Here is a 12,251-nt window from a genome sequence, read left to right as displayed (position 1 = left end):
TATTTGCTGATTGACAAGTACATCCAGAAAGCTATAACAGACAACCATGCTGTATGGGCTGATCCTACTTGGCTCAAGCAATCCTATTCTGGGGATTCTTATACATAGAACCCAGAAAAAACAGCAAATTTACACAAATTCAAGTGATAACACCAGTTGAAGCACATGCATGAATGAGAAGAGACGCATAGGAATGCAACAGGCCTAAGGAAAAGACTCAATAAATGAGTCAATGACTAAGGACGAGCTGCTGCACGTGCATTGCCAGTGAGGACACTGAGAATGAACAGAAGAAGAATAACTAGATAAATTCAGTCACTGCACCTCTATAGAACTGACTGACTGATACATTGGTGACAAAAAACGAGCGATTTGTCCAAAACAGGGTCAATGCTTGTACTGACCCGCCGATGATGACCAAACTGCTAACAAAGATCCACAAGAGGGAGACAATACAGGAGAGTTTAAAGCTCATCCCCTTGCCCAACCATTAGATATGACTTTAGAGTATGAGCCTGAATGATCAGGCCTTGCACAAGCATATCACAGAGAGCATTTACTTGTGGACAATTGCAGAACAATGGCCATGAATTTTCAATTGTTGATTGAGTAATTGCGTAATACATAGGGTTTTTTACATTATTAATCTAGTTTTCCATCCAACATAGAATGTAGGGTTTGCTCCCATTATCAATCTTCTTCGTGCATCCCACAATGATAAAGAGACAAACTTGATTTGACATGGTCATGTATATAAGCACTTTCAGGACAAGTTGTGCAACTACACAATTGCTGCTGACACAGGAAACCTTCCTATCAATCAATAGGCAGTGGTTCCATTGACGATCAGATAGGGTACCAGCTGCAGCACCACATCGATAGGGATGGCAAAATTAACACCAGAAGACATCAATAGGGAATAGTTCCATTGACGATCAGATAGGGTACCAGCTTCAGTACCACATCGATGGGAATGGCAAAATTAACACCAGAAGACATCCCAGTACCTAAAACAGACAATCGAAACTCATCAACGTAGACCTAATAGAATGAAACTAGTTGCCATGCATGGCTAACATACATTTATTGCAAAACAGTCAAAAATCTGATATACCTTGTCGAGTGAAGGTTGCAGTATTTATTCCAATAACGTGACCAGCTGAATCAAGCAGGGGACCCCCCGAATTTCCTGGAGAATATATGGCATGTACAGGACTCAGCATGATTCACCATTTTTATCATGAAACAAAAGGTAGTGTTAGAACTCTACTTCAAAAGATGGGATGGCACCTGCATTTATGGCGGTGTCTGTCTGAATGGCTCCAGCAATGGGTCTTCCTGCTGGTGACGGAATCTCCCTTCCTAGTCCACTAATTACCTATAATTTACACAATTAAACATACAACTCCGAAGGTCACCCTTTAAAGAGTGAACCAACTTACATACAAATGCTTACCCCAGATGTCAAAGTATGCTCATATCCGTAAGGGTTCCCTATAGCATATGAACTCTGTCCCACCCTAAGACGCTTGGATGAACCCAAAGGAAGAGGTTGCAACATATTGCCTGGAATATCAATCTCAAAACCTCAAACGATCTACCATTAGAATGTGTAAGAAAAGACAACTACTAATCGACACGATCATTCTGTAAACTTTTGTTTTGTACCTTCAATACAGCAAGATCGTGTGTTGGATCAGCTCCAACTAGTTGTGCCACCTTCACTACTACCTCACCATTTGGATCCAAAATTGACACCTAAGCAAGACAGGAAAGACAAGCCCACATTCATATGGAGATACTAACATCAGAATCATGTAACTAGCTTCAACTCTTTGGGAAGAGTCATCATAAATAAGAGATTCACTAAGTATTTATATCACAAAAATTACTTGAAAGAGTTCATCACCTAACCTTGGAAGAGATAATCAACACGTTGGGTGAAGTGAGGTGGCCCATGCTCAACCACCCTTTTCAGGCTATACATCAACAAGATATAAGATTATATTGATAGATCCAGAGGAGAGAGAGCTGGCCTTGGGGTAGTATTGATACCTTTACTATTATATGCTGATGACATTGTGCTCATCTCACTGCTCAGACACCCCCAAGGGGTTCCAGCAACACCTAGATACATTGCATGTGTTCTGCCAGGACACAGACCTTGCAGTGAACCTTGGGAAGACCAAGGCTACAGCATTAATAGTGTTTAACACCACCCACTGGATTGGACAATTGCCTCAATTTATGTATGGTGGAGCGCATCCAAAGATATGTTTATCTGAGGGTTAATTTTGCAGGCCACGATTCACACTTGAGAGCAGTAGAGCACAGGTGGACCCGATGGTATGCTGCTTTAGGGGGTCATAGAAAACCAATGTGCACAGTGCATACCACAGTTTCAGCAGCACCAGCCCTAGGTCTAGGGCTAGGCACATGCACCTTTACCCCCAACCACCTCCCACTTAAAGGTGAATGTACCCCTAGTGAGGAGAGAACAAGAAAAAAGTGATGAAGTACAAATGTGCATAAGTACAACAGGACAAGGAAAGATGTCATCTCATCCAACGCCCATCAGCTTCCTAACGAAGGCAACATGCTCTGCTAAGAAACTTTTCGTGTGCAGATCTGCAGGGTTTTGGTCAATTGAGATCTTGACAAGGTCAACAGACCTATTCTCGACGACCTCTCTAATGAAGCGGTAATGCACCTCAATATATTTTGTCTTCACATAGAAAACCAAATTCTTGGCCAACTAAATAGCACTCATAGAATCCGAATGCAATATAGGGACCACATCAGTAATACAAAGGTCTACCAACAAACGGCCTAACCAGAAAGCCTCTTTGCAAGCCTCAATGGCTACAACATGCTTGGCCTCGGTAGTAGAGAGGGCAATGCATTTCTACACCTTGGACATCCAAGAAACAACACCTCCGACAAAGGTAAAGACATAGCCAAAGGTAGACTTCCTACTGCCTATATGTCCTACATAATCAGAGTCATTGTACCCCACGACTTCCATATCCTAGCCACTATTACATATGCACATAGCTACTGTGCCCTTCAAGTACTTCATGATACCCTTGACGGCATCCCAATGCCATCTACCAGGTGTAGCCATATAGCGTGCCACAACTCCCACTGTAAATGCTATGTCAGGACGAGTGGCTATCATGGCATACATCAACTGCCCATGGCAAATGCATAAGGGATCTTCACCATCTCGGCCTTCTGCTTATCAGACTGCGGATAATCGTCCTGACTAACCTTCACATGAGAAGATAGAGGACATCCAATAGGCTTACCATTCTAAATATGAAACCGCTCAAGGACTTTCTCGATATACTCCTTTTGTGACAGATAAAGGAGCCCCTTAAAGCGATCGCACGTGATGCAAATCCCAAGAATATGCGAGGCCTATCCCGTGTCCTTTGTCTCAAAGCTCTTCTTGAGCTGAGTTTTCAAGGTATCCAACTCATCATAAGCACTCCCAACAATAAGCATATCATCCACGTAAAGTACCAAAATCACAAGGCTACCATCGCGAGCCTTCTTTGTGAATACACTTGGATCCATAGTACTACGGCTATATCCTTGTAAATGCATAAAAGCATCAAACTTATGGTACCATTCCATAGGTGCCTACTTAAGGCTATAAAAGCTCTCTCTCAACTTGCACATTAGGTGTTCTCTGTCTTTTTCTTCAAAGCCCTTAGGCTACTGCATATAACTCTTATCATACAAATCCCCATGTAAAAAATTCGTCTTTACATCCATTTGATAAAGGTCCAAATCTAGCTACGCAACCAATGCTAGTGCCAAGCGTAGGGTCGTCATTTTGACCACAAGAGAAAAGACTTCATCGAAGTTAACACTATATTCATGCTTAAAACCCTTAGCTACCAATCTATCCTTATAAGCAAGCTTGGGACGTCTAGGGATACTTTTCAGCTTGTATACCCACTTCCATGACAATGCCTTCTAGCCACTAGACAAAGGAACCAAATCCCACATATGGTTAGCCTGTAAGGAGTCAAACTCCGACTGCATAGCCCTATCCTATGAGTAACTATCATCTTTATGCATAGCCTCATCATAAGAGAGAGGTTCACTTGCATCTGTCACTATAGCATCATCCATGGAGGGTGTTAAGCGCTCAAGCAAACATCTAGCTCTAGTAGAGCATCTCCAAGCAAGCTAATCCAACAAATCATGATTCTACGTAGACAATGCATGAATTACAACCAAGAGGTTTTTCTCATAAACCTACAAATTCTTTTTTGCACCATGGAGAATTCAGCTCTCATAAGCCACAGCTCGGCCATCCTGCATAAGAACAGTCCCAATCTTGTTACCACATGCATCACACTAAACTAAAACGACTTCTTTAGATCGGGAAACAAAAGCACAAGATAAAAAGTCATCTTTTCCTTCAACTTTCAAATGCTGCAATTTCCACAGCTATCCATCTAAATGGCACACCCTTCTTCTACAAAGCACGTAGTGGAGATGCAATTTCAAAAAAACCTCGTACATACTTCCTGTAGTAAGAAGATAAACCCAAAAAGCTGCAGATGTCATGCACATTTCTCAAAGGTAGCCATGATCGTATTGCCTTAATCTTTGCAAGATCCAAGCGAATATCATCAACAAATACAATATATCCCAAAAAGTGAATTTCATGCAAAAAGAATTCACTTTTCTTGTCATTGATAATCAGCCTATGCTCATGCAGTTGATTGAACACAATGTCCAAGTGTCTTCTCTGTCTCATTCTTTGAATAGATAATCATATCATCAAAGAAAGTGCCCACAAATCCTCTATGTGGCCTAAAGATGCGATCCATCATCCGATTAAAAGTGGCAGGAGCATTCGTAAGTCCAAAAGACAGAACAAGAAACTCATACAATCCAAAAGATGTCCTGAAACCTGTCTTAGACACAACTTCTAGTCTATTGTGTATCTAATGATACCCACTTTTCAAATCTATATGGCTGAATATAGCTGCCCTTGCAATCTATCCATGACATCATCGATCCGAGAAATCGAAAAGTGATTCTTTATCGTGATCTTGTTCAAAACATGATAATCAATGCACAACACCATGAACCATCCTTTTTCTACACCAAAAGTATTGGAGAACAAAAAGGAGCTGAGTTGTGCTAAATCAGCCCTTTTTCTAATAGCTCATTCACTTGACTTATAATATCCTCCTGTTGGGCTGCACTGACTTTGTAAGGTGGCTTATCAAGTGGGCTACTTTCAAGGATAAGATCTATGTCATGATATTTTGGCTTTTCAGGCAGTAGCTACCCTAGACGTGATTGAGAGAAGCAATCATCATACATTTTTAGAAATGGCATACGATCCTTCTTTAACTTGGACATATTCCCAACATTCTCACTATTATATTTATCCTTAGTAAAAACCAAGTACATTGAAAGATGATTTTTCATTACTTTAAAAATAGCAGCGCAGATACAACAAGGACAAATTCACCTTTCAACTTTACATCAAGTGTGAGTGCCTTTCCCTTATACTTGATAGTGATCCTTTTTGCACAAAAATCAATCACTGCATGCATATGGTGACACCATAGCATACCAAGCAATACATCACAACCCTCAACAAGTGAAGCAATGAAGAACTCTTTGTTGTCTAAATATCCCTATATATGCAACCGAAGCTTTCCAATGAGCGGTGTGATGGACTCTACATGGCCTTTACATGCCATTCTAACTTCCCCCGTGGATCCCATCTCATCCTCTCTGATATCTAGATAGGCTACCATGTCTACATAGATGAAGTTGTCTTGTGCACCATTATCAAAGAAAATCAATACATGATGATCCCTAATTTTGCTCCATGCTCTACACAACTCAGTAGCATCATCATTGGGCTAATCACTAACAACATCACACACCAATCTCACTAATGTTTTGGGCTTCTTTCCTTTAGAACCTCCTTCATTTTCTAATTTTCCAACTTCTTGTCTATTGGGACAATCCCTTGCAATGTGACCCTCTTGTTCACAAATAAAACATTTTATTTAAAACCATCAATTCCCTACATTGTGCCAATGTTTTCGAGCCCTTTCTTTGTTGTTTTGGCTTCTTTACAAGCTGACTTTTAAATCTTCCCCTTTTTCCAGCCTTAAACAACTTTTTATTCGGCTTCTTCCCACTCTATAGAAAGCCTGAATCCTTCCCACGCAACAAAGCATCAACTGTAACAGCAGTCTCTATAAGCTGAGACATGCTAGTGGATTTGATGCAAAAAGCCCAAATTCCTTTGGGCAGCCCACAAACATATTTTTCCACTTGCTCATGAAGGGGTATGGGGCGATAAGAAGTAATAGGCAACAATGCATCCCAAAACTTCTTATTATGTTGCTCCAAATTCTTACATTCCTTAGCATCCAGCTTATTCCAAGTTGTCATAATGTCCACCTCAAAGATACTTGTCAACCAATTCAATGCAAAAATTTGCTTGAATTGTACTTACGTTAACGATGCTCTACCTTCTTAATTTATGTCCAAAGCTCATATGCAATCTGATTTTCAGTTATAACATTGTAGCGAGCCTACTTAGAGAGTGATAAAATGATTGTGGACTTGCATAGCTCATCCAGTCCATCCCAATTCTCGGTTGCAATGCTTTTAGTTTGGCATCCCCATTTTTGAGTGGTTTAACCTACAATTTTTGCACTAAAACCTACCATAACTGGGTCTTCCAATAGCTGTAATTGGTCCTATCCAATTTCTCAATATTGAAGATAGCACTATTACGAGAACCACTAGTCATAATGAGACCAAGCAAGTACAAAGAAGGGCAAGACAAGCTGCTGTAATACCCTGCAAATCAGCCCCAAACCATTGCTAAATCAAGCAGGAGACTGGAGATGCTGCCAAAGTAATGAGCTGTCCACAACCTGTAAGCAAAAGACTATCAAGTCCAGGTGACTGCCCTCAAATAGAATGCATAAAACTGACATGACAGGTTGCTGCAATAAATTGTAGCAACATGCCAACCACCAATTGCGAGCAACCAAGAGGAAAGAAGCCAGGAACAACCGGCACTAAAGACTGTCACAAATGCACTGTGTCAGAAACCATACATGCAATAGGCATAGACATCATGCACAGGGTAGGTCTCAAGGGTAAATGAAGAGAGCTATCAAATACATAACCCACTGAGCAAAGCTCAATATATAACCCAGAAGCATATAAATACTACTAACAACACCCTAACAAACAATAAGTACCAAGTCCAAGCCAAGAGATTAAATCAGCCCATGATAGAGTAATTGCATCCAATAAATATCAAGAGAGCATGTACATCACAATGAGTCCCACAATCTCACTATAATAAGCTTAAGCTCAGTTGCATAAACCAAATACTTTGTAGTACATCCAAGTGCCAATGTGGCTCAGTACATAAAGGTGAATAGCTTCCACTGAAGGAAGAGTTGAAGGTCACACGAGCAAATCAAGCTCAGAACAGCATGTGAATGACATCGGAGTATCCAAGATCCATAGAGCATACATCCAGAAGCATTGAACCAAAGTAGTCTGCAAGACTCTAACTTAGCGTCCAAGTAGTACCCGAGGACAAGAAATGACAGCCAATGTCAAAGCATCCAAGCTCCAATCTCAACTTAGGAGCATGTCATAAACATATCCATAGGTATACATGACAACCAAAGTGTTGGCACATCCAATATGTGGTACCCAAGTAGCTTCAAAGTATAATAAGCATAATATTTATCAAACAACTGCTTCTTGTCCACTATGAACAGCAAGAATATGACAGTCAAAATTGAGTGAATGTGAGCTCAATCAAAGCCCAAAAGCATTCTAAGACATGTGTCAAGCATCCCCAATCTCAACTTAGGAGCATGTCATAAATATAAACATAGGCATACATGACAACTGAAGTGTCAGTGTATCCAATATGTGGTACCTGAGTAGCTTCAAAGCATAATGAGCATAATCTTTATCAAACAACTGCTTGTTGTCCACTATGAACAGCAGGGATATAACTGTCAAAATTGAGTGAATGTGAGCTCAATCAAAGCCCAAAAGCATTCTAAGACATGTGTCAAGCATCCCCAAGTGTCAAGAGAACATTCAACATCAATACCAAGCCTCGGAAGTATCAAGTAACAAGAGGTATATGCTTTTCCCAGATAAATGGCATTCAGCCCTATTATTACAGCGATGAAATCTCTAAGAAAACACAGCCAAATGTGTGCTCAAATCAGCCCAAAAGCATAACACACCATCCGGGCCCCAAAATAGCATCCTCGAAGCATCAAACATGCATTATGGAGTATACTGTTTGCTATACAAAACAGAATGTTCTGTTCTGTGTGAAATAAAGAGTAAAAAACTGCATAGAATCAAATCTGTGAGTGCCTAGATTTGTATATCTTGTCACACTATTCATTTCTAGCTATAAAACGCCTAAATCTGATACTGTATGCAAAAGTTATGGCCAAAATACGACAATGTTGTCAAGCTGTCATAACTATCCATGACTTCTACAACATGCTCTATATCCACTCAAAATAGATAAAATGGCTGCCCCTCAGCTCAATAACCACTCAGCTAAGCCTTGGGAAACTCCTCAACAAGCACAGAGCAAGCTGAAACAAGCCAAAAGAAGAAAAGACTCAATGTATACATCGAGAGAAAGAAACAATGGTTGCCATGAAACCTTGAGTTGAAGCTTTAAATCCGAGCTGAAGTACAGGATGAAGAAGCTCCTTGAATGGTTGACTCTGATACCAACTAAAGGAAGTGAGTCCAGAGTGGAACCACGCAAGCGGAAGCAAGAGCTATGGTGGAAAGAGCGCGCGCGAGAGAGAGAGAGAGAGAGAGAGAGAAGATGTGGGAACTCCAACAGTCACAATATGTGACCAACCTTTCCTTTATTCAAATGTCACTGAAAGAATAAATCATGAAGTGACAGTGATGGGTGCTTGCCACCTACAATGTACAGGTGTGCAGATACTATCAATGTAGTAATACACAGGCGACTAGGCACAGACGTCTTTACCCCCAACAAAACCTAGGGAATTGGAGTTTAGTATTAAAGGGGGGAAACTTAGGTATGTTGCACATTTTTTCATCATTGGAACATTCAATTTGTGAGTTTCTTCCTTTGTGGAGCTCTTGAGGTTCTTCCTCCCACCACATGAGGGTGCATACTCATATCCACATACCATGAAGTTTCATGAAAGTGTAAGACTCTTGAAGTGCCAATATCTTTGTTATCTTTCCATTTCAGCTATGGTTTCTCTTGTGCCATGAGCATTCATTGTGCCATGTGCACTATAGGATATGGCTGTGGCTATGATTTTCTATGGTTTCTTGTCATTTTTTCAATCAAAGTTTCCATTCAAACAAAGGATAGCATGTACAATTTGTTGGCCACAGTTTGATTCCATTTCTTCCTATGAGAGTGCACAATGGAAGGGGAACATGAACACGAAGAGAAAAGGAGAAGAGAAAGACAGCATGAATGGGAGAGAAATCTGCACTTAATCTAGAAAGAAAGCTGAATACAATAATGGACTGATCAGTCCTTGCATGTAGCACAAAGCGTCAGTAAGGGCATCAGATCAGGCTGAAGATGATGGCAACACCAGAGACAAAGACAGAGATGGAGTGTGCAACCCATAAAAGGCAAAAGAAGATAATCTGCCTCATGCTGAGTGTAGACTATATATAGCTTAATGCCCCCAAATCTGGCCGACTACAAACTACCACTAAAAATATGCAGATGGCCAACTCCAAAACTGGCCAACCAGCCCGTGTCAAAAGATGACATACCAGCGAGACAGTAGGGTTTGCGGGGAGGAACACGGAGTGAACTCAGCAAACATGGAGAAGAGAAGAGAAGAGAGTTTGATGAATGGAATGATGAAGATCTGAATCATGGAGTGAATGTGATACAAGGAAACAAGGGTGTCGTAGCACAAAATGATGATGACAGCCATGAACCACGAACCGCAATGTCCTGCTGAAGGGGTGTGAGGGTAGTGGAGAGGCTAGAGAGAAGAGGTGACGGACTGAATGAATCAACAGTAAGGAATGAATGAGAGAGTGGCCTATAAATAGGCACAGTCAATCTAGGATGGCGCCCCTTTTTAGGGCTACAAACCCTAAACACAAAACGTAAAAACGCAAAAACGCAAACTGTGGGTGAAGGGTGAAGGGTTTCTCAATACCCCCTCTCAAGCCCAAAAAGAGGAACAAGAGAAGAGTGAGGTGGAGATGCAATGCTACAACCTGAAGAATGCTCATGCAGCAGGTGCCACTTGGACAGTGTCCCTCGTGGGGAAATTGTTCACTTGCCCACGCACCCTAGTACAAAGATGATGAAAACATGCAATGTATAGGAGGAATGTCGGACTCTATGTGGTGCCGAGAACCATAAGGATATGCTCATACTCGATCTCGGGAGGTGGCTCCATGCTGACCAAGTGACCAAGGCAAGAAGAGGAGGAGGAAGAAGATGTAGAGGATCCCTAAGATCCAAGATTTCCACCAGAAAGGTAACCTGCAGTAAAGAACAGTAGACAGAGTGAACTAGAGAACCCGAAACTCAACCTTGGGAGAGAAGCTACTAGCTCCATGCATCCATGTTGGAAGGAATACAAAGGCCTTGTCACCAAGTCGCGGCTGTGAACCTCCAAGGTCCCGATCTAGGTGATACCTGAAGATCATGGGTATCAGTAGAAGAGATGACTAGTCGAAGACAACCACCCCAAGAAAGTAGAGGATGGGTGAAGAACTTCATGTAGAGTAGGTTCCCCCTCTGAGGTGGGAGGTGGAGGGGCCCCCGCTGAAGTCGAAGAAGAATTAGATGTCCCCTTTTAGGGCAAAGAAATAACATCCCCCTCTGAATCCCCCTATGAAGTTGATAGGGAATCCAAAAACTCATGGATCACGGACTCCAAAATGTTTGATGACGAAGGAAGTGCCATTGGTCGTGCCGAAGAGCTCCTAGAAGTAGCCTCTCAAACCTGAGTAGTTGAGGGTGGGGAAGGGTGGGGCTCAGAATGAGCAAGAGGTGGGCAACAATCGTTGTCTCTCAGTGGAGTGGACTGGGTAGCCGAAGAAGAGGAAGAAGTCGAGCAGCCACTGTCTCTCGAAGGAGCGGACTGACGAGGAGACGGTATCAAACAATCACTATCTCTCGATGGAGGGGACTACAAATCCATAGGTCGTGAAAGCCACTGTACCTGAAAATAAGTGGGAGAAGACTGCCGTTGGCATTGCGACGATCTCCAGGAGGTCATAGTGCCAATCGATCCTCCATGTGCTCAAAAGGACTTAGTGCATATCGGATGTGTCTTATTGCCTTCAGCATAGAACTCTGATAGCCAATGCAGAACGATCTCTGTGGCCCAAAAAGGAGAGGCGGCACAAGGAGTCCCTGGTGTGAGACGCATATACTCCGGGGGTATGGGGAGCAAAGGTCAACGTCGGCAAACATCGGTGGTGTGACCGTTCGTGCCACAGTAGGAACACCAAGTAGAAGAGCGATCTGTAGGGGGAGACGCCATGGTACTGGTGTGGTAAACTGGAGAAGGGAGGGTGGGAGGGAGAAAAATGATATCTCCCAATGCACAGTGGAAATGATAGAGAAATCAAATGTTGATGCCGAACTCGCCACCGGTCTTTGTCTTCTCTGATGAGGAGGATCTTTATGGGTAAACGCAGCCAAGGAAGGTTGGATCTGATGTAGACGACAGTGCAGGAGAGACAAAGACCAAAAATGCAAGTGAGGAGAGAGAAATACTAAAACGCACGCTGCAGGAGAGAAAGACTAAAAACGCAGGTGAGGAGAGAGAAAGACTAAAAACATAGGCTGCAGGAGAGATTGTTTTCTGAATGGAGAGTTATCAGCAACAGTCGCTTTGCTGTAAACAGCTACAAACTGCGAATGAAAGGTCTAAAAACAGACGCTAGACTATAGATGACAGCAAGGGACAGCTGAGGCTGCGATGTCCTCCGCGAAAGGGGTGTGGACAGTAAGCTGAAAACACCTGAAACCTGCAAAAACGAGATATTGATGCAGTGGAAGAAGAAAAGAAGTGGATACCGAACCTGCCACTGGTCTTTGCCTTTATTGGAGTGGAGGATCTTTGTTGCTATTTAAGCAGATCCAACTCTGATACCATGTCAAAAGATGACGTACTAGCGAGACAATAGGGTTTGCGGGGAGGAACACGGAA

General features: G+C 42.2%; 1 protein-coding gene across 2 annotated transcripts in view; it reads right to left on the bottom strand.

The window, feature by feature from the left end:
* Nucleotides 1–555: 555 nt before the first annotated feature.
* Nucleotides 556–12,251, bottom strand: part of LOC148026236 (protease Do-like 5, chloroplastic) — a 44,605-nt gene continuing 32,909 nt past the window's right edge. The window contains exons 4-8 of one of the 2 annotated variants that reach the window (XM_087693531.1): nucleotides 1,669–1,758; nucleotides 1,457–1,579; nucleotides 1,295–1,378; nucleotides 1,115–1,189; nucleotides 556–1,007 (exon numbers count right to left, since the gene is read on the bottom strand). In XM_087693531.1, coding sequence (XP_087549657.1) covers nucleotides 1,139–1,189; nucleotides 1,295–1,378; nucleotides 1,457–1,579; nucleotides 1,669–1,758 — 348 coding nt within the window. In that variant the 3' untranslated portion in view covers nucleotides 556–1,007; nucleotides 1,115–1,138. Of the gene's footprint in view, nucleotides 1,008–1,114; nucleotides 1,190–1,290; nucleotides 1,379–1,456; nucleotides 1,580–1,668; nucleotides 1,759–12,251 lie in introns of both variants that reach the window. The other variant, XM_087693530.1, reaches the window with a different exon arrangement.

This window comes from Lygodium microphyllum, chromosome 14 (assembly GCF_053477565.2).
Source record: "Lygodium microphyllum isolate KBCC chromosome 14, Lygodium_microphyllum_v1.1.10, whole genome shotgun sequence".
Taxonomy (NCBI): domain Eukaryota; kingdom Viridiplantae; phylum Streptophyta; class Polypodiopsida; order Schizaeales; family Lygodiaceae; genus Lygodium; species Lygodium microphyllum.
Note: the sequence above shows the minus strand (reverse complement) of the source record. Positions and strands in the feature narration are given on the sequence as shown.